General features: G+C 31.3%; 2 protein-coding genes across 2 annotated transcripts in view; one reads left to right on the top strand and one right to left on the bottom strand.

The window, feature by feature from the left end:
* LOC132746403 (Fanconi anemia core complex-associated protein 24-like) lies at positions 1 to 3,939 on the top strand. The gene is made up of 6 exons (XM_060735530.1): positions 1 to 138; positions 1,636 to 1,772; positions 2,020 to 2,172; positions 2,603 to 2,747; positions 3,028 to 3,059; positions 3,435 to 3,939. The coding sequence occupies exons 1-6, from the start codon at positions 12 to 14 to the stop codon at positions 3,507 to 3,509; spliced, it is 669 nt and encodes a 222-aa protein (XP_060591513.1). The 5' UTR covers positions 1 to 11; the 3' UTR covers positions 3,510 to 3,939.
* Positions 3,940 to 22,885: 18,946 nt separating this feature from the next.
* Positions 22,886 to 27,201, bottom strand: part of LOC132746424 (serine/arginine-rich splicing factor 3-like) — a 29,156-nt gene continuing 24,840 nt past the window's right edge. The window contains exons 12-13 of the mRNA XM_060735552.1: positions 25,572 to 25,619; positions 22,886 to 25,078 (exon numbers count right to left, since the gene is read on the bottom strand). Coding sequence (XP_060591535.1) covers positions 25,060 to 25,078; positions 25,572 to 25,619 — 67 coding nt within the window. The 3' untranslated portion in view covers positions 22,886 to 25,059. The remainder of the gene's footprint in view (positions 25,079 to 25,571; positions 25,620 to 27,201) is intronic.

Consider the following 27,201-nt stretch of genomic DNA (forward strand, 5'->3'; position numbering starts at 1 on the left):
CAAGTTGAAAGATGGCGGGAAATTTAAATGTATTTTCATGCACACAAACTCCCGAGAGAGCATGCATGAGAGTGCCCTTTGGTCATGTTCTTATTAATTCAAAGTGGCAGAATTCTGAATTAGTTTCTGCGATTCAAGGTATTTGATATAATAAGATAAATTAGATATTAACCGGTTTTCGCGATGCATGTTTCTTTTATTTTTTTGTTATTTTTTTTCTTACAAAATTAATGCATATTTTTCTTTTTTGTCTTGATATTGCAAATTTTTTATTTCCGCTTTTGATTATTGCAATTTTGTGTTTTGTCAGATTACCTGCAAATAAAATGTCATTTGGTTGATTGCCCCCATATAGGCCTACCTTGATTTATGCATCCTGTATTTATTTTGTATTTGTCACATTTTGTGGGTTTGAAATACATGACGTAGGGATAACAACTATACAAATGTATTTCTGTTGACACATATACACATGAAGGAGTTATTTCATTATATATTTCTTAAATGAATTTATTGTTATGTAACAGGTTGACAAACGGACACACAGTGATCACAATTAACGTCTGAGTTATTCACCCAGGTTCATTTAGGACTAAATTGAAAATTCAAATAAGAACATAGGCATTTCAGAGTTCATTAGTTTTATTGTAAAACAGATTTTAGAGTTCTTTCTATGCCAAAGTATCAAATTGATTTTTAAAGTACCAAGAAATGAAAATATTAGTTACAAAAAAAAAACATGGGGAAAATATATGGTATCTGAAGACAAGGCAATAAAATCGACGAAATTACTGGCTTATATAGCCACTTCTCTCTGCAATCACACAATTCATGAAAAATGCATGACTTGAAAATAAATAACAAATTAAAGAGGAATGTTTATTGTTACAAAATATTGAGTAAACACTATCAAGAATCAATATTTTGCTGTACAAATGTATTGAAGTTGTATTAAGTTAAATTAAGTGGACACCCTTCTATTAGATAAAAACCTTACATTAGATATGACTAGCATGAATATCATGAAATAATGCATTAAGTTAATGCTTACTGATAAAAAAAAATTGTGCCGGCTGAATGATTTTGAAAAAATACCAAATGTATTGACAATTAATAAATAAGGCAGAGACATAGATAACTACATCAACTCAGAATAATGGCTAAGGAAAAATATTCATTGTTTATATATTATTCTGAAAATGAGATTCTATCAGTAAAATGTAATGGTAGGCATTCCTGCTACAGTTACTTGCATGTGCAGATCTAGCATTGATCAAAATTTTGCACTGAAAGTCCAGACCCATACCTTAATCTTTTGAAATAGCATAGTTTTGTGCTTCATGTAAAACTTCCCTTAGCTGGGGGACGTTGGTAACTCTGTAACAAATTCTTGTATAGTAGTTTGAAATAAAAGTCTCTGAAAATACTTTTTTTTCCCTGTAAGCCAGATCGAACCATGTTATCAGCCGAACCATGTTATGAGCCTGTTTACAAAAAAACTTAGTTTTTGTAAAATTATAACCCAACTCCTCTTTTATTGAAAAGAAAATCTATAATGACCTGGACAATCTGACTGAAATATGCATGTTTAAAATGTAAATATTGAATAAGGCACTGATATTTTTTCCCCTCCAGGTGTGAATGTTGTTTTTGAAGATAATCTTGGCTATATAGATTTCCATCCAGCTACTCATATTGGTGTGGTTTATGCTACAGAGGCAGATCTGGTATCTCAGGCTAGTGTCAGGAGAAAACTTGCTAAACTTAGAAAGGTCAGTGATTAATCATGTAATTTTTTGCCAGCTCCCTATTCTGAAAAAATTGGAAAATTGCATTCAAATGTTATTTGGCAAGTTTCCCCTAATTAACTTTTTTATTTTTAAAAAAATTTTACAATTTAAGAAAAAATTTTTTTTTCGGAGATGTAAAAAGAAATAATTTTTAAAAACAAACAACCTTTTTTTCTTTCAAATTAAAAAAAAACCATTTTTATTTGTTTTTGCTTTCTATTTATTCTAGGCAAATAAGGTTCAAGTCCTAGTATTGGCAGAGAAGACAGGATCCAGCAGTCAGTATTATCAATCCTTGCAAAAGTTTGTTGTCATGGAGCTTGGTTTTATAATAACACCTGTACCAACTCAGACTGAGGCTGCTGGACTTATTGCTCAAATGGTTAAAATTAAAAAGTTTTTAAATTTCTTTTAACCTAATGTAAATGGAAGTGGTAAAAATATTGATTTCACATAACTAATTGCTTTTAAAATAATAAATTATTTGTACATTTAGTGTAACTTCTGCAGTGTTGCCCTCTTTAGACCAGCGGCTTCATTATAACAACAGTATATAATTCACTTCTTCTTGCCACAGAAAGATTTGCCTATAAATTTTACCTGTATTTAGGAATGTCACCTTTCAGCAACCATCTAAATCTTTGTCTCCAACAGGGTTTTGCTCTACAGAGGTTGTATTGTAAGATAAATATTTTGATATTTTGATATAACCTATGAGTGTTACTTCAATGAAAAAATTGAATTAAAGTAAATTTCTCATGTTAACAAACATTTCATAGTATTAATGTTACTTGGAAGTTGTTTTTTATCAGGTTCATACAGAGAATAAATTGGAGAGTAATCCATTCTGTAAGAAGAGAAAGCACAAAAATTTAGATGAATGTCTACTAGGGACAGTTCAGTGTATACCAAAATTGGGAGGTGTAAAGGCAAGAAAGCTTTTGGAAGCGTTTAAAAGTAATGACTTGTTTTCTAACTAAATTAGCTTTGTTCAGTGCACATAGTACTGATAAAATAAAATAAAAAAAAATTCAAGGATTATTGGTGAAACCATCTGTCATCTAAAGTTAAGTCTGAGAGACGCATTACTTTTATAACTGAAAGGGGGAAAAATATCAAATCAATCTTAATGATAGGTTATGGGGGAAAATATTCATTTCTTTGCAAAATGTTAATTTGCTAAGTCTTTCTTTTTATTTCAAACAGTTTTAAATTTGATCTTTACTTTATTTTCCAGGTTTGGAGGCAATCAATGCAGCATCTGTAGATGTAAGATTATTTATAGATTAGTTGTTCTAACTGGTTAATGTTTTAGTCCCTCTTTTTTGTACAGTGTAATTGATACTACAAATAGCAAGATTTCAAGATTTTATTGATAAGTCTTTATGCTTCTGGTCCATAAACATTTACAACATATATATGATATAAATACATAGATAGTGAGTTATACAGACATGTATACATACAAAACTAACAGTATTTCAGTATTCATTGAAAAATATCTAAGTAACTTTTTTATCTAATGCGTAGAACAAGTACATTGCAGTGTTTCTAATTTCATTTTTGAAATTGTGACACACCCAATATATTTAATTCATAATAAAAGAAACACTTTGATATAGATTTTAAAATGTTCATTTGCAGGAATTGACTGGCATTGTTGGAAAGTCTAGTGCTCAAAATATTAGAAATTTCTTTGACTCAAAGCACGGAACCTGATAACCGAGACCTCTGTTGGTACCTATACCAAGTAAGGACGAGCTATATATCAAGATGCTGTTTTGATTATAGATGCTACAGGTCATAAGACAAGACGCAAAACTTCAAGATTGGACTTGCACGAGTGTATGAATGAGGTGTTTTATTCAAAGACCACCCACCATTCAGATGAAAGGCTTCTCTAATAATGTGCATCTTAATTGAAACGTTTACATAAAATAAAAGTCAACGATGATGAAATAAATCCTTTTGCATGAAAAGAATTGAAATCAGACTTTTTTTTCCATCATGCCAAAACTATTGTGTTATTTTACAGTTAACTTTATTTGATTAATTTGTTTTGTGTGTTTTCATCAGACAGTTTTGTTTACTGGATAGAAATAATTATACTGACATGGTTTTAACTTTAGAGTGCTTGAAAAATTTTAAAAACATTTCTTTTTCACTATAAAACCCCTTTGGCTTGTAAATACATAAAATTTTAATACGTAAGCTACATTTTAAAACATGTAAATCCCCAAATACTAGCCAATTTTTAAATTGAAAGCGGGGGAGGAAAAGAAATTCTGTATAAAATATTGTGAAGGTAAAACCTTCAGTGGCCTCATGTAAGTAATATGGAAACACAAACATTTTGTTTTAGTTGCATATTGATTTTTTACATGTGTAACTTTTTATTTTCAAGTGTCACTTACTGGAGCAACACTTTAAATTATTTCAATATATATCATATTATGAGGCACAAAAATGTTTAGATGTTATTGTTATGTTGAACCTAAATGAATTAATTATAGATTTACAAATGTTTGTATATAATGAATGCAACAGTGTTATTAGATGTACATAATATGTTTTTGAACTGTTGTAAGGGTAATATACTTATTAAGATCATATGAATTCATTGAATTGTTCATTTGTTTATATATTTTGGCTTAACTTTGAACACAAGAAATGAACTAATTTGTTTCTTCTTTTTGTTGTTGTTTAATGCCCCAGGCATACAGTAATTGAACTGTCCGTCAATCTGTCCGTCCGTACAGGGTTAATATAATTTTTTCCCAATTATTTCCCTTTCATCTCTGAAAATAGGACATTGAATGATTAACTATTCTGGCAAGTGGGGTGGGGCTGTGGTGTTAGCAGGAGAATACAAATTTATGTTTTCAAAAAATATTTGTACACTTAAGCCTATATCATCTTGAAGAGTGTAGAATTAACAAGCAATGACAACTCTTGTGTGCTTTAACAAATGTTTAAAAAATAATATAAAGTTGTCTCCCCTATACCATTTTCTAACACTGTCAGCTAAGATTATCTCTTATTTGCTTTGATACATTTTACATGTATATTTTTATATACATATAGTCAGTCATATAATGCATAGTAAATGATCAAATTTTTGATGTTCGTGCATGTACATGTATATATTTGTTTTTATATATACATGTAGATCTGCTGTAAAGTAATGTAATCAATATAGTACCATACCTAATTTTACACATTCAAAATCAAAGCCATTTATAATGCTTTTTACAGGTATAAATATCAATAAGGATTAAAATATCACTTAAGTCTTGTAAATGTTGTTTCCCCTATTTTCATGCTATATTGTTACTTATACATTTACAAAAAATATACAATATTATAATATAAACATTTTTAGGGAATATTGGATTTTGGGTGTTTTCATTTTAAAATTATACTATGTAATAATTTATTTTTGATTTTATAATTCTATTTAACAAGTAAGATACTAGTCAAATAGATTACCTACTGGTATTTAATATTTAGTGCACGTGTCCAATATTATATTTAACATGTACTTGCAAAATACTAGAAATTCTTTATTGGCTTCTTTATATATAAATAATCGTTCTAATAGAAGTTTATATTAGTATAACATGATCTAATATTTAAATATTTAGAAATATCCGTTTTCCCTGTATTGTTTTTAGTAAAGATTTCAAAACACTAATATAGCTACTGATGAACGAAACCGGAAATGCTATATGTCCTCGCATTAGTTTTAACTTTATTTATTCAATAAATTGTACATAAAATTACATTTGTCATTTGACATATGTCCTCCCGACATACATTAATAGAACGAATACAGAGAACATGATGAACGTACTGGAATAGATTTTGACATAAGGCAATGTAACCCAGAATCGATACCCTGCTTACTTTTTACCCATCTTTGTTCAGTTCGTTTTCTGAGTGTTCCCCATACCACGCTGCTGCTGTTTGCCAAGAGGACCGACAGGTGCGATACAAGAGATAGCCTAGACAATACACAGACACCTAAAGTATCACACCTGTGGTCCCCGGGCTACCCCGTCCACCCCTTAGCACCCAAAAGGGAGTCTGCGGGGTTGCTATGGACGAGACCCAGGAACCGGGAACTTACTCAGAACACGAACATTCCGAGAGGTAACGAAGTAAGCATGATCAAATCAGGGGTTATATTGCTCGAACGACAAAATCCATTTCCAGTCCGTCATAGTTTCCGTATATCCGGACGTGGGTCAAAGCCCACTGCTCACAGATCACTTTCACAACAACTTTCCGAAAATGGGGGTGTTCCGAAGTTAACTGAACGAAATACGGCTTTATATACTCTACCGATACATCATATTCTATAAATAGTAGTATTATGTATGCCTAAAGGTATTTACCTTGAATAGAGATTAAAGTGTAAAATGTAGTTATAACTGAGTGTCAAATCTATAAATCGGCTGTAAATTTTGTCAAATCTCTTAAGGGTTTAATGTGGATTACGGTCATGACAAATAATTTTAGCTTTATATTAAGTAGTTCAATCAAAATAAGGTAACAGAAAAAAGAAAGAAATATTCCCCATTACGGGTCTATACCTGTAGTACAGCTATGAATTTCACAACAACCGAGCAATATCAAATAGTGCTGTGGTTTGCATTTTATTATAGCTATGTACAGTTTTAGTTTTACTGAGGCTTCAAATTTTTTATGAAAACTTTTGATTTTAACATGACGTAACTGAATTTCTTTTTTCGAGATTAATGATCAATCTGCATATTTTTCAGATTATTCGCTCACTACATTTTTTCAGGGTTAAAATTACATTTATTTGTGGGGAAAAAATGACACATAAAATAATTAAAATAATAAAAAGAATAATATATATAAAGAGAATTATACCATCGACAATAATAATAATTATACTCACAGATTTGGAAACATATATAATTATTATAATAATAATAAACAAATAATAATAATTATATTAATTAATAATATAGTAATTTCTTAGAAAACCCTCTGGCAAATAGGTGATCAATAAAACAATAACCCTCTGGCAGCGGAAGGTCTAAAATTGGGATGAAAATACTTTACAGTACGTTGACTAGTTCTTTATTTTCTTTTGCATATCTTTCAGTTTAACCCATTACTTCATGAGCATTCTGTGAAAAATGGCTCTTTTCATTGAAAAGTCTCCCGTTACAAGTTCAAATTGATATAAAACTATAAAAACTGCTTCAATACTAATCAAACTTGGCACAAGTGTTAACTGGACCATTGCCTTTGCAACAACATGCTCTGGCTTAAATTTCCTTTTACCATGGCAACGAGGGGACGTCTCAAAAATCACTATTTTGCTTCAAAGTGCTGCAACTTTTCAATGGATTGAGATAGAGTCAAATGCTTTTCAGCGTTGGTTACACGTTACCTTATGATCGATCTGGGGTCATTTTTAGCCTCTCACAAGTCCAAAATTTTCTTGGCGATGAGGGGGACTGCCGCCCCCCTTCAAACCCCCTAATATGTATCTTTGGGTTGGGGGACCGCGCCGAAAAAGTGGTCACTTTTTTTAAAACAACATTTCTCAAACAAACAAGTGTTGGGGCCTAAATAAGGCATTTTTTCACCATTCGAGACAACAAAAAAAAAGGCGTTAAAAGGCGTGTTAGGTTAACAGAAAATGATAAAATACTTGAAATTGCCCAAAATCGCGTTTTTCCATGTTTAAACATGGCCTAACATATAAATTTGAAGAACAATTGTTGTTTTGTAGATTTTTTTTTCATTAAAAGGCCCCAGTTGATATGTATGAGAAATTCAAATTTTGGAGGTCAGCGGAGTTTCTTCTCAGTTAGAATTTACACCCCTATCAAAATTTTATAAAAAATACAGATTCGCAAAAACGCAAAACTGTTAGTCTTTTTACAAACTTAAACCATCTGTGAAGTTCTTCTGAAATTATTTTCAACATCATATAAGTAGTTTTTGTAAATCGGCGGTTTGAAAAGTGTCTCCATTTTACCTTTTTAAAATGCCGGAAATGTTCGTGACAAAGTACCTTTTACTCTAAAAAGGGCTGCTTATAATTACATGGATGATATCTTATTGGAATTTACTTTTAATTATCACATGATACATAAATTTTTAATTGTACAATTGATATCACGAATTACTTGCCTAATTAAGCTTATATACTTTTTTAAAAACTCGTATGCAAAAAGTGCAAATCAAGATATACTGCTTAACTGTGATTACGATTTGACTCATTACTATAAGAGCTACGACCCAGTGTAATTAGTATAGTTCTTGGCATAAATAAAAACCGTAGTATCACTGCTAGCAATTGTATGCGATGTATATGCTTTATTATTAGGTAAATGATCACCTTGCTAAAATTTAAGTACTATGTAAAGCTAACGAACCTTTCAACCATAAACTCAAACAAAAAAGAAGCCCACTTAATATACCCCAAAGCATACATATAGACATCAGACAATGATATTTAGTATAAAACCCATTATTTTTCTTGACGTTATAGTATACTGGTTCACAATTTGTAGTAAAATAAAGCATCGAATAGTATTTATGTAAAATGATAGTAACTAAAGACATAGCAATACAGCATATCAGTCTAAAACAATTGAAACAACAACACATTAATTAAAAGATAAACATATATCAAGAAGTAGAACAGTTTACCAGATCAAATACATTGCTGGTGCTAAGATTTTAATCATATATTCACTAACTTTTTCAATTCAGATATGGTATATAAAATAACGAACCTTTCATTGTCAAATCAAAATTTTGATGCTAATATAGATATATTTATATTCAGATATAAAGTTCGGATATAGACATTCGAATACAATTATATTCATTACCTAATGATATCTATTGTAATCTTTTCATTTCTCAAAAATGATATTAAATTGGAATGGCATCTGTAGTAAAACAATTTATAAATGTTTTCTTCCATTTATAACAACTAATTCAATCCAATGAAAACGTGTCAACATGGTAATAATACTAGATTCTACTTTTAAAACAAATAAACACAAGCTTTTTACGAAAAGAAACATTCAGCTAGTATAAAAAAATATTAGCTATTTAACGCAAGCATATCAAATTATAGGATCGGAGTCAATTTCGCTAATGATATGTTCGTAATTCACTGAAACTGCTTTTTTTGCAGCAAACAAAGAATTGACCAATTCAATGTTGTCACCTCCCAATTATTTAAATGACCTCCGTGAATATCTTGTTTCTCTTGGCTTCATAATCTTTTAGGGTGTGTCCTTGGGTTCAGCCATATCTTTTCTTCGCCTACTGGACATTGCAATATGTCACGCAAATATTAGTTTTCAAAAGGTTAATCGCAATTTCACAACGTTGAAGAAGCAACGTATATTTTCATGCTTGTAATAATATATTCTTGATATTTTTCCGAATCTTCTTGTTTTATTATTTTACTGTATTACCGCATGTTTTCAGGTTTAGACTTCAGCATAATTGTCTGCACTAAAAATAATTCCAAAGCTACATTCGTCTAGCTTTAAAAAGACGGGTTTGTTTAATTGAAAGGTTCGTGGCCCAAGACAACGAACCTTTCATTGAGTTAAATGTTTATTTTATCATGTTTCCCTCATCATAATAATTTATCTTTTTAGAATTGTTTTAAATTCACTTCATATTTTGAATTTATAATCACACAAATATAATGTTTATTTGTTGTTTTTTTTATAAAACAAGCTTTTGACAGGCGAGTACAAGGTTTATTTTTTACATACATCTTTTTCAGTTGTAACGTCTTGTAAAAATCAGAAATTCTTTTGATGTTCTTTTTCTGTATAAACAAGATATACTCATAAGATTGTTCTTATATAATATTATATACATTACAGGATAAGATATATTATTTTATTCATATAAATTATCATAGGAAAGGTTCGTGACTAATGGTCACGAACCTTTCCTTGTTTGTAATCCGACAGGGTATTAATAAACATCATAAAAATATAAATTCGCTTATTTCATTTGAAAACAACATCATTTGTGATTCGGTAGGCAATAGAAAATTTTCTTGAAATTTAATAATCATGAAAAGTATCAAAATCACTTGCCAAAGGATATTGATGGGAATTTTCGATCATGTTCATAACATGCACTGCGAATAATAAGCAACCATTATAGAAAGAGTTGAAACGTTTCAACCCAAATGACATCATAGTACATATGTTTGTTATCCGCAGCCGTTTACAAACAAGCATAGTGTAGGCGGCATCGAGTAAAATATATCACCGCACGAACCTTTCTTCACGAACCTTTTCTCAGCATATTTCAGATTCAATAATGTTGTTTATACAGCAACAAAATGTTTCATTTTTGGCATAAAATACTAATTTTTACGTAACTTAGAACATTTTATGTGCTGGGGGTACATATTGCAGTCATAAACCCTTAAAATCAGGTAACGAACCTTTCAATTTTAACCCAAACCACATCACAACGATAAATTCTACATAAATAATACAAAAATTGTGCACACTATGAACATGGTGATAATATGAAAGTATTATATTGTGATATTAATACAAAAAAGAACATGTAATGTTGTTTCAATGATAAAAACACTTCACTTGCAATATATGGTTAAAAGGATAACGAACATTTCATACTATCCGGCGACAAACACTAACCCCTTACCATTTTTTATGAGTTATTGCTACTGAGATCTAATTTACAAATTTATAGTCGTGAATTGTTCCAAAATAATACGGCATCAAAGAAAATTAAAACAATACAATTAAAGCATCTAAATACACGTTCACTTTTTATAAATTGGACGGCGACAATCACGAACCTGTCATTTTCGTAACTTTTGGTGAATATTATTAAACAATTATTCATGATCAAATGGCGATTTATTGTGTGTTATTTAAGGTAACATCTACCTTCTTAAACCAGCATAGATTTACAGGCAAATAACCTGCAATAATGAGGATAGACGGTGGCGACAAGTAAAAACTAAGGGTGTAAATTCTAACTGAGAACGGCCGAACTTGCTCGTGATGCACAAGCCAGACCGACAACCGACGACCTATCTACATGAATGTGATTGATTGATATTAACATGATGAATAATAAATTAGGCAGCAGTTTCAAATGAAATGACTCTTCAATAAAAGGCTGAAGGATTGTCACACGGACATTTTCTGGATTGGGGTTGGGGGATGAATACAGTCACGGCTTTAATACAATTAGTATGTACAGCATCATAATTTGAGATAATAAATAAGTTGTAACATATTATATATTGATTATATGTCATGTCGTAATTACTATTGTAAATTGACTGGAAAATAAAAGTGATTGTTGAAAAAAAAGTTAATAACACATCATCATTATCGTAATTACTATTCACTTATGTTAGTTTTGTGGTGAATGTGTGCGTCTGTGTGTGGAGGTGGTGAGGTGAGAAGGTGGCTACTTTAAATGCCGATTAGGTGGATTATTTCATAAACACATATAATTTAGTCTGTTATTCCATATGACAGTAATAAAATGTTAACGAATAATACAGTGGTAGCCCAGACCACACTTTCCCCAAGCCAGTTTGGTTTTAATTTTTTTGTATGACGTCCGTACTGCATAGTCAATACGGTGGTCAATCGGACTTTTGTTTTCAAGTAGTCCCGGGCCCTTATATAGAGAAAAAGAAAATTATTATTCCTCGGGACGGAACAATTTACTCGGTACTTAATTCCAGACACAATAGTTCTAGTATTTGCATTGTGCTAATAGTGTAAGTGTTAGAATATTATAAATGTTTGAATACTCTCATAAAAAAAGTATAAAGTTCATCCTCACATATCGTACATGAGGTTCTACATGTATATGACTTTGATGTATACTTTGTACTTATGTAAAATTGAAAGATTACAAATGTGTGATATGGGTGTCACATGTCCCATTGTTTCAACTTTTAGTGAAATAACTGATTAGATTAATACATTGATATACAATGATATTATATGCAAAACAAATACTTGTTAAACTTTGCTCCTGTTAAGGCTATGTGTTATGAAATACATTAAGGACAATTTTTTACCTACTTATTTCTAAAACGCATGGGGGACAAGCCCATTCTCATTTTTTGGAATAATATAAAAAGAAATTAAATTTGGTCAGCCAACTGTTACATGGCACTCGAGTGCAGACTGACTTGGCTATACTAAGCTAATCTCGGTAAATAAGCAAATTTAGACATTCAAGGGCTTTTCCAGGAAATTTACATTTATAAGTACATTGCCTTATTTAATTGAACGAATGAATGGTTTCTTTGTTATTTAGTTATCCTTTGTGAGTTTAAACATATTAGCCGCGTCATGACAAAACCAACATAATGGGTTTGCGACCAGCGCATGGATCCAGACCAGCCTGCGCTTCCGCGCAGTCTGATCAGGATCCATGCTGTTCGCTTACCAACTCTATTACAAGTATAGAAACTGATAGCGAACAGCGGATGCGCAGGCTGGCGTGGATCCATGGTGGTCGCAAACCCATGTTGGTTTCGTCGTGACGCGGCTCATTTATTTCAGTCGAAGGGTTATTTAGTTTCTTAAGCATATTTAAACCGCTCTCAGTCAGCTTCCTGGAACTTATCAGTACTTGTGTCATACGTCCTGTAAGGAAACATGGCTGTAGCCTCAGGATATGGCTCGAACCAACGATTATCAACTCGGTCATTTCTCCCCTTCTGTGTGGTTTGAGGGATGGGGATAATAGTGAAATAACGAGGGACGCATATCTAAAACTAATATTAATATGTGTTTATTTTTGTTTAAAAAAACTGTTTGCATTTTCCGTATTTTTTTTTTGTTGGATCTTGAAGTTATATGTATATACGGACACATTAAAACAAGTATTAGGACGATAATCATATTGGTCAAGTTACATCATATTTGTTTTGTAGTAACTATGGATTAAGTTGTTCTAATAAATAACCGGTACGTATTTATTAAAAGATTTTTGTCTATTTGCAAAATAGCTGCACAAGTATGGTCTTGTTTGTATGGTTTTTTTGTTGTTCTTTTTTCAGTAATAATACAATTGAAGTTTTATAAACGAAAACATGTACGTGTTCTATTACAATTCGGTTCTATATTAAATGGGTGAATAGTGTTAAACGGGAGTATCATTTGTTTTTCTTTTATTATTGGTCTAAAATAATACAAAAGTTTTCTCTGTGCATGATCAGCAAGAGCTAGGTTGTAGTTATATATAAACAATAGGACTGACATGTATATTTATCTTTTGAGTAGGCTTCGAACTCGTTTCCGGATACCAGCTTTCCTTTTATTCTCTATATAGGGGAGAAAAATGTCAAGAAAAATGTTATGTCTACTCTTATACTAATGTGCTTCTTTTTCCTTTTTTGGTCTGTATACAGGTCACTTATGAAAGACCTTAAACATGTATATGCACATATAAATAACATGCCAAAAGAAGCCAGGTACAGGAGATGCAAGAATAGCTTATATTGTAGTTATACTAGTATTCCAATGGACCTGGTTCAGCTTTGATTGTATTTATATGATTTGTCCTTTTTATCGTCTATAGAAACCCAGTTCAAAATATTACAGCGAGATCTCATATTCCTTTATCATAGGCGCCACAAAATGTCGACATTTCAGTACATGTTTGGCACTTTAAATAGTCTTCACGAGTAATTTTTCGTGCGTGATTTCACTAAAATAGCCAAATCTGACGGGTTCACTAAAATAGCCAAATCTGACGGGTTATGATGTACTCCCTCCCAGACTCTACCCTTTTGTATCCTAACACTAGAAAATATTTTATTTTTCAATCGCTATTCAGCCACAAACCATGACACTTGATACGAGAACATGTACGTACCGGATATGGATTTTGTCAAACGTAAGTTGTACACAAACCGACATTGTACGTGCTTACTTCGGTACCACTCCCTTTACTTTGTTGTGTTCTGGATGTATTTTCCGTGGTTTAACCAGGTGTTGTTTGCCCCGAAGACCGACGGGTGCGATACAATGGATAGCCTAGTTTAATGTACAGACACCGAAAGTATCACACCTGTGGTCCCCGGGCTACCCCGTCCACCCCTTAGCACCCAAACGGGAGTCTGCGGGGTTGCTATGGACGGGACCCAGAAACCGGGAAGTTACCCAGAACACGAACATCCCGGGTGGTATCGAAGTAAGCGTTGGTCAGTTGAGTAAAATTTGCATTTCGACAAAATCCATTTCCAGTCCGTCATAGTTTCCGTATATCCGGACGTGGGTCAAAGCCCACTGCTCACAGATCACTTTCACAACAACGTTCCGAAAATGGGGGACTTTCCAACGATACTAAACAAAACTCGACCTTATATACCTACCGAACACGTCATTTTTCCAATAATAGTATTTGCATATTTATTTAAAGGTGGTTGCCTTTACTTTACAATTTTTAAATATTAAATCCTAAAATTTTATTATGCTCCCACAGTCGCCGCCTTGTCCGTCTGTCCGCCCGTCTTTCCGTCCGTTGTCTTGTCCGGAGCATAACTTGAAAACCCTTGGAGATAATTTGTTTAAACTTTTATACAGTGGTAGAGGGCATTGGGGGGGGGGGGGGTGCAGTGTCAAAGAACCATAACTCTATTTTGCCCGTTTTTTGAATTATCTACTCTTATAGAAAAATCTTGTCTGGGACATAACTCTAAAATTATAAGAGATATCAACATGAAACTTTGTAGGTGAATTGATCCCAATGGGTAGATGTGCAGTGCAAAAGAACTATAACTCTATTTTGCCCGGTTTTTGAATTATCTCACCTTTTAGAAAAATCTTGTTCGGGACATAACTCTAAAACTATAAGAGATATCAACATGAAACTTTGTAGGTAAATAGATAAAATAGATGGGTAGATGTGCAGTGCACAAGAACCATAACTCTTTTTTGCCTAATTTTGGAGTTATTGCCCTTTGTTAATTTTAACACTTTGAACTTTGTCCGGAACATAACTCTAAAACTGTAATAGATATCAAGGTGAAACGTTGTAGGTAGATAGATCTCATTGAGTAAAAGTGCAGTGCAAAAAACAGTAACTCTGCCTTGCCTAATCTTCGAATAATAGCACTTTGAACTTTTTCCAGGGACATAACTCTGAAACTACAAGAGGTGTACTTTCTTGTGTCCAAAACTTATTTGGGGAGCATCACCGGCTCAAACCGGGCTCTTGTTTATCATACTTTTCATTGTCAAACCAAATGAATTCATCCCCTTGGTCAAAACTCACACATGTAAATTATCGTATTGATAGCCGGTGCTTAGACATGGTTGTGCTATGTCTGATGTCTACGGAAGAGCATTAGTGCCAGGTGTATGTTTTTTATTTACTCGAAATTTCGAGTTACTTGCTCGAAATTTCGAGTTACTAACCCGAAATTTCGACTTATTAACTCGAAATTTCGACATACTAACTCGAAATTTCGAGTTACTTATCACGAAATTTCGAGTTACTTATCTCGAAATTTCTACTTATTAACTCGAAATTTCGACATACTTACTCGAAATTTCGAGTTACTTATCTCGAAATTTCGACTTAGTAACTCGAAATTTCGACTTATTAACATTACTAGAATGGCAAAAGTTATGAGTTACCAAGAGTTTAGATAATATAAGATATAGTAGGGAGTGCAGTTGAACAAACGGGTGCCTGGACAAACTGTTAAAGTTAAAGTTAAACTTAGTTTGTTTGTTTTGGGGTTTTACGTCACATCGACACAGTATAGGCCATATCGCGACGTTCCAGCTTTACTGGTGGAGGAAGACCTCAGGTGCCCTTCCGTGCATTATTTCAGGCACGAACGGGCACCTGAGTAGAACCACCGACGTAAGCTAGCTGGATAGCTTCCTCACATGAAAGCATCCAAAATCCCTGTCGGGATTCGAACCCACAGCGGTGAGGGGCAAGTGATTTGAAGTCAACGACCTTAACCACTCGGCCACGGACGCCCCCCCCCCCTTAAACTTAGTAATGGCATGTACATGCCAGACCTAAAAAACACAAGGCTTCCTTTAATTTGTACGTTCAGGCGTTCTTCAGACGTTGTATTGTATCCTAACTGTTTTCACTAATCATATTCTTCTCATCCCTGTGAATAAAACGATCCTATACTTTGGGACATCTAATGAAAGTATCGCGGAGTGGTATAGGGTGCTGAGGCCTTTGTCAAATTTGTTGGACTGACTATATTTCTTGTAAAATCGGATGCTTTTATATTTTTCCCAACATGTATATAACAACAAGTTCCAATTTTATCAACTTTTATTAACACAATATGAATCAAAGTCTTAGTAAATAATGAATAATGTTACAAAAACATTATTAGTATAAAGAAACGTAACAGACTAACTGGCATCTACACGCCATTTAAAACTTATTTAACACATGAATGTTGCACAGTCTACAATAGGGTGAGTTTTGGACTTGTTGTATCTCCACATGATGGTTGTATGTGTATTTAGAAAAAGAAACATCCGGTTAACACGGAAATGTGGAAATTGTGATTCACCCCTTCCCACCACCCTCCACAAAAAAAGCGAAGGATATGTTCAGTATGTGTGGACAATTTGATCCTATTAAATTGTTCTGTTAAATACATAGATGCTCTGTAAATGTGCATGAGCTACATGAAAGAAAGTATCTTAAATTCAATCCTTGCTTTCACCGGTAACTAATGGAAGGACACAATCTGATAAATGCACTTTCTGCAAAGAAGAAAAAGAGACATTATCTCATTTATTCTGGAATTGTTCGGTTATAAAAACTTTTATCTCAGATGTGCAACATTTGCTTAAATGTCATAATGTTGATTGGAAGGTTGATTGTAAAACTTTTATTTTAGGGTATCAAAAAGGTGACCAATGTCAATTTAATATTTTTTGTCTAGAATTAAAAAGATATATATTCTTGTGCAAGAGGAGGGAGATAATACCATCTTTACAAGGCCTTGTCTGCAGTTTAAAGCTAGCATCTTCAATAGTTAGTTATACAAAAGTTAAAAAATCTATGTACTCATTAGTTGATATGATAGCAAATAGATAGAACCTTTTTTGAATTAACTACTTATATATTACAGTTTGTGTATATTATATCCAGTTTTAGTGGAAATGAAATACTATTACTCTGAATCCCAAGAGAACATTTATCTTCTGTGTATTGTATGTATTATAAAATAATGTATGATATAAATGCCCGTAATATGTTTTTTGTAATATTATAATAAATTGTAAGGTAAAATAGTTGATAGATCCCCGACCCTATTTTACCTATTACGGGAACAATAAACGGAGTTACCTCTTGGGCTTCAAAAAAAAAAAAACAAAAAAAAAAAAAAAAAAACTAATGGAAGTCGTGCAATGTAAGTCGAAATTTCGAGTTAGTAAGTCGAAATTTCGAATTAGTAACTCGAAATTTCGAGTTAATAAAAAACATACACCTGGCACTAATTAATGATCTTCCGTAGATGTACGATTTCGAAAGCTTAAAATATATAGTGCCACCTGGGTGTCGAACGGACTTTCATTATATAAGCATGAAATTACATCATCGATATACATGTATATAATAAACGGGTTCGTGATGATCAATAGGAGATTATTTTATATTAATTTGACACTTGCTTTCGGGATAAAAACCCTTTTTGAGAGAGCTGTACGTAGAACTCAAATTTAATTGAATGTAACGATATTTAACGTACGTAGATTTTGCTTTTCTAAAACATATTGGAAAAATGAAGATTTAGAATTGAGACATCTACGTTCAAAAATCGTTACATTCAATTTAAAAAAATTCTACAACCCTATCAAAATGATTTTATCTCAAAACCAAGTGCCTATGAATTTGACCATTATTGGCAAGACAACAATTGAGCCGATTGCCTCCGATCATACTGATAATGAAAAAAATATGGTTATATACCTTTAACCACAACGCTGATAAAGCAGTTTAAACAGGTTTATTGACTAGCAACTAAATACATGTATACAATGTATTGAAATTGATAATCAATGACATTAATCGATGTTAGATCATAAATGGTCATTGGTATGTAATCCAGTGGTTGTGAAAAATGTAAATTATATAATAGATCTATGTAACGTTTCGTATTAGCAAACATAAAATTGAAACTTTGTTGAAGAAATAAAAAGTGTTTATATTGTCTTGAAATTCATAAATATTGATATATATAGAATGAATTCCTTTGAATCCGATCAGGTCGATATTAACATCTGTGTGCGTTTCACTTAACCGACCTGACAATAGTACCAGCCACGTACGGCTTATTGAAGAACATGTAGACATGATTCTGGGCGGAATTTGTACCAAATTCATTTGGATTGTAGCCAATACTAATTTATACTTTATGAAGTATAAATATACCGGTACGTCTTTGATTAAATTTATATTCTATGTTATATCGCTTCACATGGACTTTAAGTAAGCCATGCAGAGTTGTTGCCCCTGTACATATTCAAATTATTTCAAGAAAGAGTTATTTCTCATCTTATGATATAGATATTTGTAATTTAATATCTGTATCTAGCCAAATAAATCATAAGAATCAATATTGATGGAATTGAATAAAAAAAATACTATAAGCAGTAGGGTAGACCTATTATATTGCATTTAATTAGATAATCGTCTTGTTTATATATACATTTTTGTAATCAATATAGCCCTACACGTCAGCAAAACTGGATCCGGACATTTCCCTCACACATATTTTTGGCAACACTGGCAATTCCCCTCCCATATTTTCATGCCGTCTTGTCCCTGTGGTTATGGTTACTTTACAAATCCCCCTAAAAGTGAACAGTAAAGGAAGACAGTACATATTAAGACCAAAACAAATCCACCATTAAACCTTCAGTAAGCTTGCTATGTGACCCGATTTAACTTTCAAAATGGAATTTAATCTTCCAAGTGGTCAAGTAAAAGACTCTATGGATTTAACCCATAGCCTGCTGGGGGGGGGGGGGGTCAAAATACTACCTTTACCACCAGTGCAGACCACGATGAGCAGCAGACACATCTGTTCCATCTGATCATGGTCTGAACAGTTCGCTTATCAGTCAGTACATAAGATTATGAATGTTTGTGTCAAGATTGAAAGATCGACACGTCCATTTAAGATATATTTAAAGTGTTAAGGGCGGACAGTTCTCCACCCGTTGTTTATTTCACTTCGATAATCAGTTCCAATAAATATGTACATGTCTTCTTGGCAAAAATGACCTTTTGCTTATTGACACTATATCTCTTTAATGGAATTTAGGGCATTAATAAAGGGAATATGACCGTTTTGTCAAGGTTGAAGGAGGGGACTTTGTCTGGGGTGAAACAACGGTGGGAGGGAAATTGTCCGGGCTGTTAAAAATCGCTCGAAATAATAGGGGAAGGGCAATTGTCTGGGGTTCCTGCCAAGCGGGTTATATTAGCTTACAAAAGTTTATACTGGGTCATATAACCGATCAAAAGTCCTAACTGCAAATAACGTATTTATTTATCAATGCAGGTGATGTCTCTAATCGTTTCCGTATTTAATAATTACTACATTAGATAAAGTAGACCTGGGGATACTTCTTCTAAAACTACATTAGGAACAAGAAAACTTAATCATCAGGCATCTATTAAAGTTTGTCAATCTTCTGCAAGTAGTTGGTAAAATATTGTAAAATTTCGTTGAAGGTAATGATAAAAATATGCAAAATGGGCAATGGATAACAAAGGACTCTAGAGAAAATAACAAGACTATATTGCAAGTTACTTCATTTTCTTTTATTCTGCCCTCATTTATTTAATCAAATATTAATAACACAAACAAATGACAAAATTGACATGGCATTCTGGTATCATATATCTTAATGTTTATTCGTTCATTGTACAAAAATAAACTGGCAGTAATCAAAAATGACAAATAGTAGTTTTAAACATGTCTGCATTTATCATGTTATAAATGGATTTATCCTGATATAAATGTTTAAATTTGTTGTAGTGTTTCAAATTAAAACTAAACTGCTAGTGTGAAAAAATACAGTTTTTTATGACATAATTGCTGCTGTTTTTGCTTTATGTTAAAAAATGAAATTCAAATAAATATTACATCAATGATCAAATAATGATCTCATTAAAATCAACTTTTCACATTTTCACATCACCCTATGTTACCAAGTGTAATGTAGTGATGTGAAAGTTAAGATATGATTTTAAAGTGACTGATTAAATATCTAATGAATTCAACAGAAAAATCTTTGACACAATACTGAATATATAAAATAAAAACAATACAATTAATCTATGTGGATAAAAACAAGTTGTAACAAGGATTTCATGACTTTCATTACAACTACATGTATGTATTTCAGTTCTATAAACTGAAAATACTATATAAAGTTAAGTCCCCAAATCACACAAAGATAAGCTGACAGGTGTCTATATTTTACCAGTCCTGAATTCTTTTACCAGTACCAATAAGTACTCTCAAAGATATGACCTTGAATTCTTTTACCAGTACCAACAAGTACTCTCAAATATATGATCTTGAATTATTTTACCAGTACTAATAAGTACTCTCAAATATATGATCTTGAATTATTTTACCATTACTAAGAACTCTCAAATATATGATCTTGAATTCTTTTACCAGTACTAATAAGAACTCTCAAATATATGATCTTGAATTATTTTACCAGTACTAATAAGTACTCTCAAATATATGATCTTGAATTATTTTACCAGTACTAATAAGAACTCTCAAATATATGATCTTTTATTATTTTACCAGTACTAATAAGAACTCTCAAATATATGATCTTGAATTCTTTTACCAGTACTAATAAGTACTCTCAAATATATGATCTTGAATTATTTTACCATTACTAAGAACTCTCAAATATATGATCTTGAATTCTTTTACCAGTACTAATAAGAACTCTCAAATATATATGATCTTGTATTATTTTACCAGTACTAATAAGAACTCTCAAATATATGATCTTGAATTCTTTTACCAGTACCAATAAGTACTCTCAAATATATGATCTTGTATTATTTTACCAGTACTAATAAGAACTCTCAAATATATGATCTTGAATTATTTTACCAGTACTAATAAGTACTCTCAAATATATGATCTTGAATTATTTTACCATTACTAAGAACTCTCAAATATATGATCTTGAATTCTTTTACCAGTACTAATAAGAACTCTCAAATATATGATCTTGAATTATTTTACCAGTACTAATAAGTACTCTCAAATATATGATCTTGAATTATTTTACCAGTACTAATAAGAACTCTCAAATATATGATCTTTTATTATTTTACCAGTACTAATAAGAACTCTCAAATATATGATCTTGAATTATTTTACCAGTACTAATAAGTACTCTCAAATATATGATCTTGAATTATTTTACCATTACTAAGAACTCTCAAATATATGATCTTGAATTCTTTTACCAGTACTAATAAGAACTCTCAAATATATGATCTTGAATTATTTTACCAGTACTAATAAGTACTCTCAAATATATGATCTTGAATTATTTTACCAGTACTAATAAGAACTCTCAAATATATGATCTTTTATTATTTTACCAGTACTAATAAGAACTCTCAAATATATGATCTTGAATTCTTTTACCAGTACTAATAAGTACTCTCAAATATATGATCTTGAATTATTTTACCATTACTAAGAACTCTCAAATATATGATCTTGAATTCTTTTACCAGTACTAATAAGAACTCTCAAATATATATGATCTTGTATTATTTTACCAGTACTAATAAGAACTCTCAAATATATGATCTTGAATTCTTTTACCAGTACTAATATGCACTGTCAAATATATGATCTTGAATTCTTTTACCAGTACTAATAAGTACTCTCAAATATATATGATCTTGTATTATTTTACCAGTACTAATAAGAACTCTCAAATATATGATCTTGAATTCTTTTACCAGTACTAATATGTACTGTCAAAAATATGATCTTGAATACTTTTACCAGTACTAATATGCACTGTCAAATGACTGGCATCTTCTTCAAATTGATCAAAGATGACTGTAAGAGGAAAACATTATGAATTTCTGTAAATAAAGACTTTAATTGAAACAATAATATACACACAGCATGTCAATGAGTTCAACAAATTATTATTATTACCATACAATAATGTATACATTGAGAACAAAGACAACCTCACCAATATGAGTCCACCTATTATAAACACTGTTCTACTACTTTTTGAACTACATGTACTAAGCTAATAAAAGGCCCTCCTAACAACAAAATATTCATTGTTACCATTAACCAAATAGTTAACCATCAGTCATCACTTCACAAAACAGACAGAACTATGAATATGGTATAAAAACAAATGGCTGTTCGGATTACAGAAATGTTCAAATATCCATTCCAAATTTACATGTTTCTCTTTTTATTTACTATGAAACAAGCATTTCAGCAAATTAGACAATATTATAACCCTAGCCTTTTTCTCAGTAAAAAAGTAAAATTAACTTTTGTTTTAATTAACTGACTAAGAAAGTTAAATAGTTTACCTGATTATGAAATTTGGTTCCTTAACCTATTTTTTTTCTTTTTCTAGTAAATTTAATAATTTTATAGTAAATTTAATAAATAGCTGTATGGTGCATTTATAAAACAATATACCTGTGTTTGACCACCGGAACAGATACAACGTCTAAAAGAACAAAATGAAGTTGAATATATTTCCCGTATTTCTCTTTCTGTATGCATGGAAACTTAAGTTTTGTTACGCACATACTTTATAGTTAACTAGTAAGATCTATAGCCTTTATGGTTATCATTTACCAAGTATCTGACTGTTAAAACATGTAACATCCTATGACAACAAACACATACTTTTACAATTACAAAATGTTCAATGTCCAGAGTCAAAAATGAAGTGAATATTTCATTATGAAAACTATAAAATGACACCGTAAAGCTCTAATATTTTGTTGATTTATAGTACATAACATATAAACCCCCCCAAACTACTGCTGTGCTTCTACAATAATAAAAAATTATTAAAATATGGATGAGATAAATTAAAATATCAAGAAAATGAAATCATGATTATGATTATGTACATTCCAAAACTGACATCCCTTCTTGTCTTTTTTTTACCCTACTTCCAAATAGAGACCATATAAATTCCATCTTTTTATTTCATGTTTAATTTCATAAAAGAAAAGATTTTCTCTCAAATTATATTTGATTCATCAGTTTTTTCCTAAATCACCACAAACAAAAATAACACAATACAATAATGATCCCAATGTGCTGTACAAACTTCCAACTTCAATACAAAAACAATTCTGTAATGAAGTTTATTATATACAAAATTAGAATTTACAATATAATAAAATAAAACTCTACTATATAACATATATAATGCTAACATTTTTCTAAACTTTAAAATCACAAAATACACTAACAATTTCACACCATATAACTTTAATAATTATTTCTTGCAAAGGTAAACATTAGCATATGATCATGTTACAATGTCCAAAAAGAAAATAAAAACTACATAAAATGTAGATTATCTTTACTCTAAAAATCAATTGAAATGTTACAAAAACAATAATATTGGTGTCAATTCTGGATGCTTCCAGGTGCTGTTTTGCCATAAACAATTCCAAACTAAAGTAAAAGTGGAATTTTCAACCTTTGTCACCTTCATCCTATCGACATCTAATCCCCACAAAGGTTATATGACAATGTCTGGTCACAACATAACAAAATGAAAGATATTGGCTTGAAGAGGATAAAGGTTAGATGTGTATCTATTTTTAGCCTCAGTGACCTTGACTCATATTTTTGTCCCTGTGATCTTGTCCCATTGATATTAAGAAATAGTAGAATGACAGATGAAAAGACAAACCATAGTATATACTATTAGCTTTTCTACTCAACACTGCAGGCGTTGTCTTTTGAATGAATTCAAATTTTCATGGATTTTTTTTTGTTACATAGTATCATCATTTCCCCCCACCCCACTAGAATATTAATTCATACTGATATACTGATACACGTATATTCAAAAACTTTAGAAAAATTATTATTTTGTAATGGAACAAAAAATATCCAAGTCATGAATTTTAACACAATCAGATAATATATTGTAAACATCAGATTTCCCAGAACAGCAACAGATAAACTCATTAAAAATTTGAGGCAAGAATCAATATTCTAATTTTATTGTCCAAAAATATTCTAGAATTTTAAAATATAATTACACATGGATATTCTTGGACTGTAAATGCTGACTGGGTGTAGCGATAACTTTGAAAATCACAAGCAATGACCTGCCACTTGTGACATTCAAAGCTTTCTGGAATGTCTGGTGTAACCTTAATAAGGTAGAGTTTATTGTCTACATACATATAATATGATAACATAATTTGTTTTGAAGTCTTGGCATATCATATGGCAATCACTGCTTTGTGTCTTCCTGTAGCAACAATTAATCTCTATAACAACAAGATTTCTCTATTTCTAACTTAAGAACAGAAGCACACTTAACTTGTAAAACATACAAGGCCATATTCTATAAAATAATGGCAGTAAGAAATTTAATGGTAAAACAATTACATGGATACTTTACATTCATACATATACATGTATATCTTGCAACTTAGTTGCATAAATATTGTTATATATCAAACATAATTTATTTCTACATATTAAACATTATCATCATCATTAAATATCAAAATTTCATTGGAACATCAAAATCTGTTACTTTCTCATGAAATTACTAAAATTTTCAAAAATAATTCATCTAGTTTATAATCAAAATCATTTTACGATAAATCAGAATTTCATATTATGGAGTATGATGTAACATGAATATCAAAAGGTTAGTATTCTATACAGGTTGAGCTACATTTCTTTGTTACACCTTAGTTAATTCTGACAATACTGTTTTGATATAAATATAACAACTGTAACTCTACATGAAAGTTTCTGTCTATCAGCACTACAGTATATATATTATCATATATTATGTGCACCCATGTCTATAATGTAGCCAAATATCACATGCTATAGTCTGCTTTCTCTGTAATCACTGTGACATGTATAAAGTTATACCCCTGGTTTCACTTTACTCTCCCCCTCTATGTCTAAAATATATCAATCACTCTCATCTTCCCTACAAAAATAAAACATTCTATAATAACACCTTACTTCACTGTTGTCATTAAATATGCTTTACTTTCTTATTGTTACAAAGTCTATGTTTATTGTGTAAGATAATCATAAATAAGTTTTTGTTATGTTATGTAACAACATTGTTATTACATGATTTTACAGCTGAAAAGGCTCATGACGGGAAATGAAATTTATTCTAGTCTTTTCAAAAATGTTATGTGGGGTTCGCCACCATGCTTTTAGGTAAACACAGCAATTCAGATAACTTCATCACAAGTCATGAGTGAGTACAGTGTGATTGGTAAGATTTGAACCTCTACAGGTTCAGTAAAGTCAGCAACCACCACCAATGAGCCCCCTTACCAAACACATTTCAAATATAAATAATTTTGACTTAGAAATGACAAAAGTCAAACAGAATATTGCTTCTCTTATGGCAAACCCCTTAACAGACAATTAAAATGTTTTCATGCAAGACTTAAAATGCATTATACCTATTTTTCACACCATTCTCCTTGTCTCCTTCAGCTACAGAGTTTTGTCTGTAATGAGAAAAAACAACTTCTTTTCATACAAATAATTTATAGATGAGAAAATGTTAAATTCTCAGTTTAGATTAACTGGAAGATTTGAAGTTGATTTTATTGGCTTAGATAAAGTGCATTTTAGAAATTAGCATTAAGATGTCTTTATATAAGTTCATAAAGCCTGATTTTCCTCCAGTGTTTATCAATTCATTTTCTCAAAACCCAAATCCTTAAAACATGTACCATACCAAGTACCATAACAAGAGCTGTCGGTAGGACAGCACGCTCGACTATTCTTAGTGCTTGATAGTAAAGGAGCCTTGATAATGTTAAATTTTTTAAGTTCACAAAAGGGCTAATTTTTTTTTATAAATTCATGTTATAGGCCTTAGAGAGAGTCTAATTATACAGTATTGGCTTGACTATTCGGAAGGTAATGTCACAAGGGTGTTTTATTGAGTATAATAATACTAATTACCTATGAATACATAAATTTGACAGAAAAGGTACAAAGGCTTGTAATTAAGATGTTTTATCAAGTAAATCACTGATTTATTATTATGAATGCATAAAAGTGTCCCAAAAAAGGCACAAACCCTTCAGTAGTTATTGAGATAACAGCTTACAAGCAAAACCCTACCATGAATTTCTAAGTTGAAAAAGGGGAGAAAAATCAGCCTAAATGCAAGATAGAATTATGGATCTTTGTCAGTGACCTACAATTATGACCCTAAATGCATATGTGAAGTTTTAAATAAATATCTTTAATAGTTATTGAGATATGTAAAACTTGCATGTAAACATTAACCAAGAGACTAAGTGGAAAAGGGGATATGAATCAGCCTTTATGCAAGATAGAGTTATGGAACTTGGTCAGTGACATACAATTATGACCCTCCAATTATGACCCTAAGTGCATGTGTAAAGTTTCCAGTAAATATCTTTGAAGACCTTTAACTTTTAACCAAAATTTCTAAGTTTTAAAGGGGCAAATAATTCTGCAAATATTGCAGGCAGAGTTATGCAATTTCGCAAACTGGTGTACATTGTTACTATAAATAAGTATTGTAAGTTTCAATTGAATATCTCAAGCAATAATTGAGATATTTGACTTTACAAAAAAACTTTAACCAAAATTTCTAAGTTCCAAAGGGGCATAATTCTGTCAATATTGTAGGCAGAGTTATCCAACTTGTCAATCTGATGTACCTTGTTACTATAAATAAGTATTGTAAGTTTCAATTGAATATCTCAAGCAATAATTGAGATATTTGACTTTACAAAAAACTTTAACCAAAATTTCTAAGTTAAAAAGGGGCATAATTCTGTCAATATTGTAGGCAGAGTTATCCAACTTGTCAAGCTGATGTACCTTGTCACTATAAATAAGTATTGTAAGTTTCAATTGAATATCTCTAGCAATAATTGAGATATTTGACTTTACAAAAAACTTTAACCAAAATTTCTAAGTTAAAAAGGGGCATAATTCTGTCAATATTGTAGGCAGAGTTATCCAACTTGTCAATCTGATGTACCTTGTCACTATAAATAAGTATTGTAAGTTTCAATTGAATATCTCTAGCAATAATTGAGATAT

The sequence above is a fragment of the Ruditapes philippinarum genome, unplaced genomic scaffold, assembly GCF_026571515.1.
Source record: "Ruditapes philippinarum isolate M1 unplaced genomic scaffold, ASM2657151v2 ctg370_1_1_1_1, whole genome shotgun sequence".
NCBI lineage: Eukaryota > Metazoa > Mollusca > Bivalvia > Venerida > Veneridae > Ruditapes > Ruditapes philippinarum.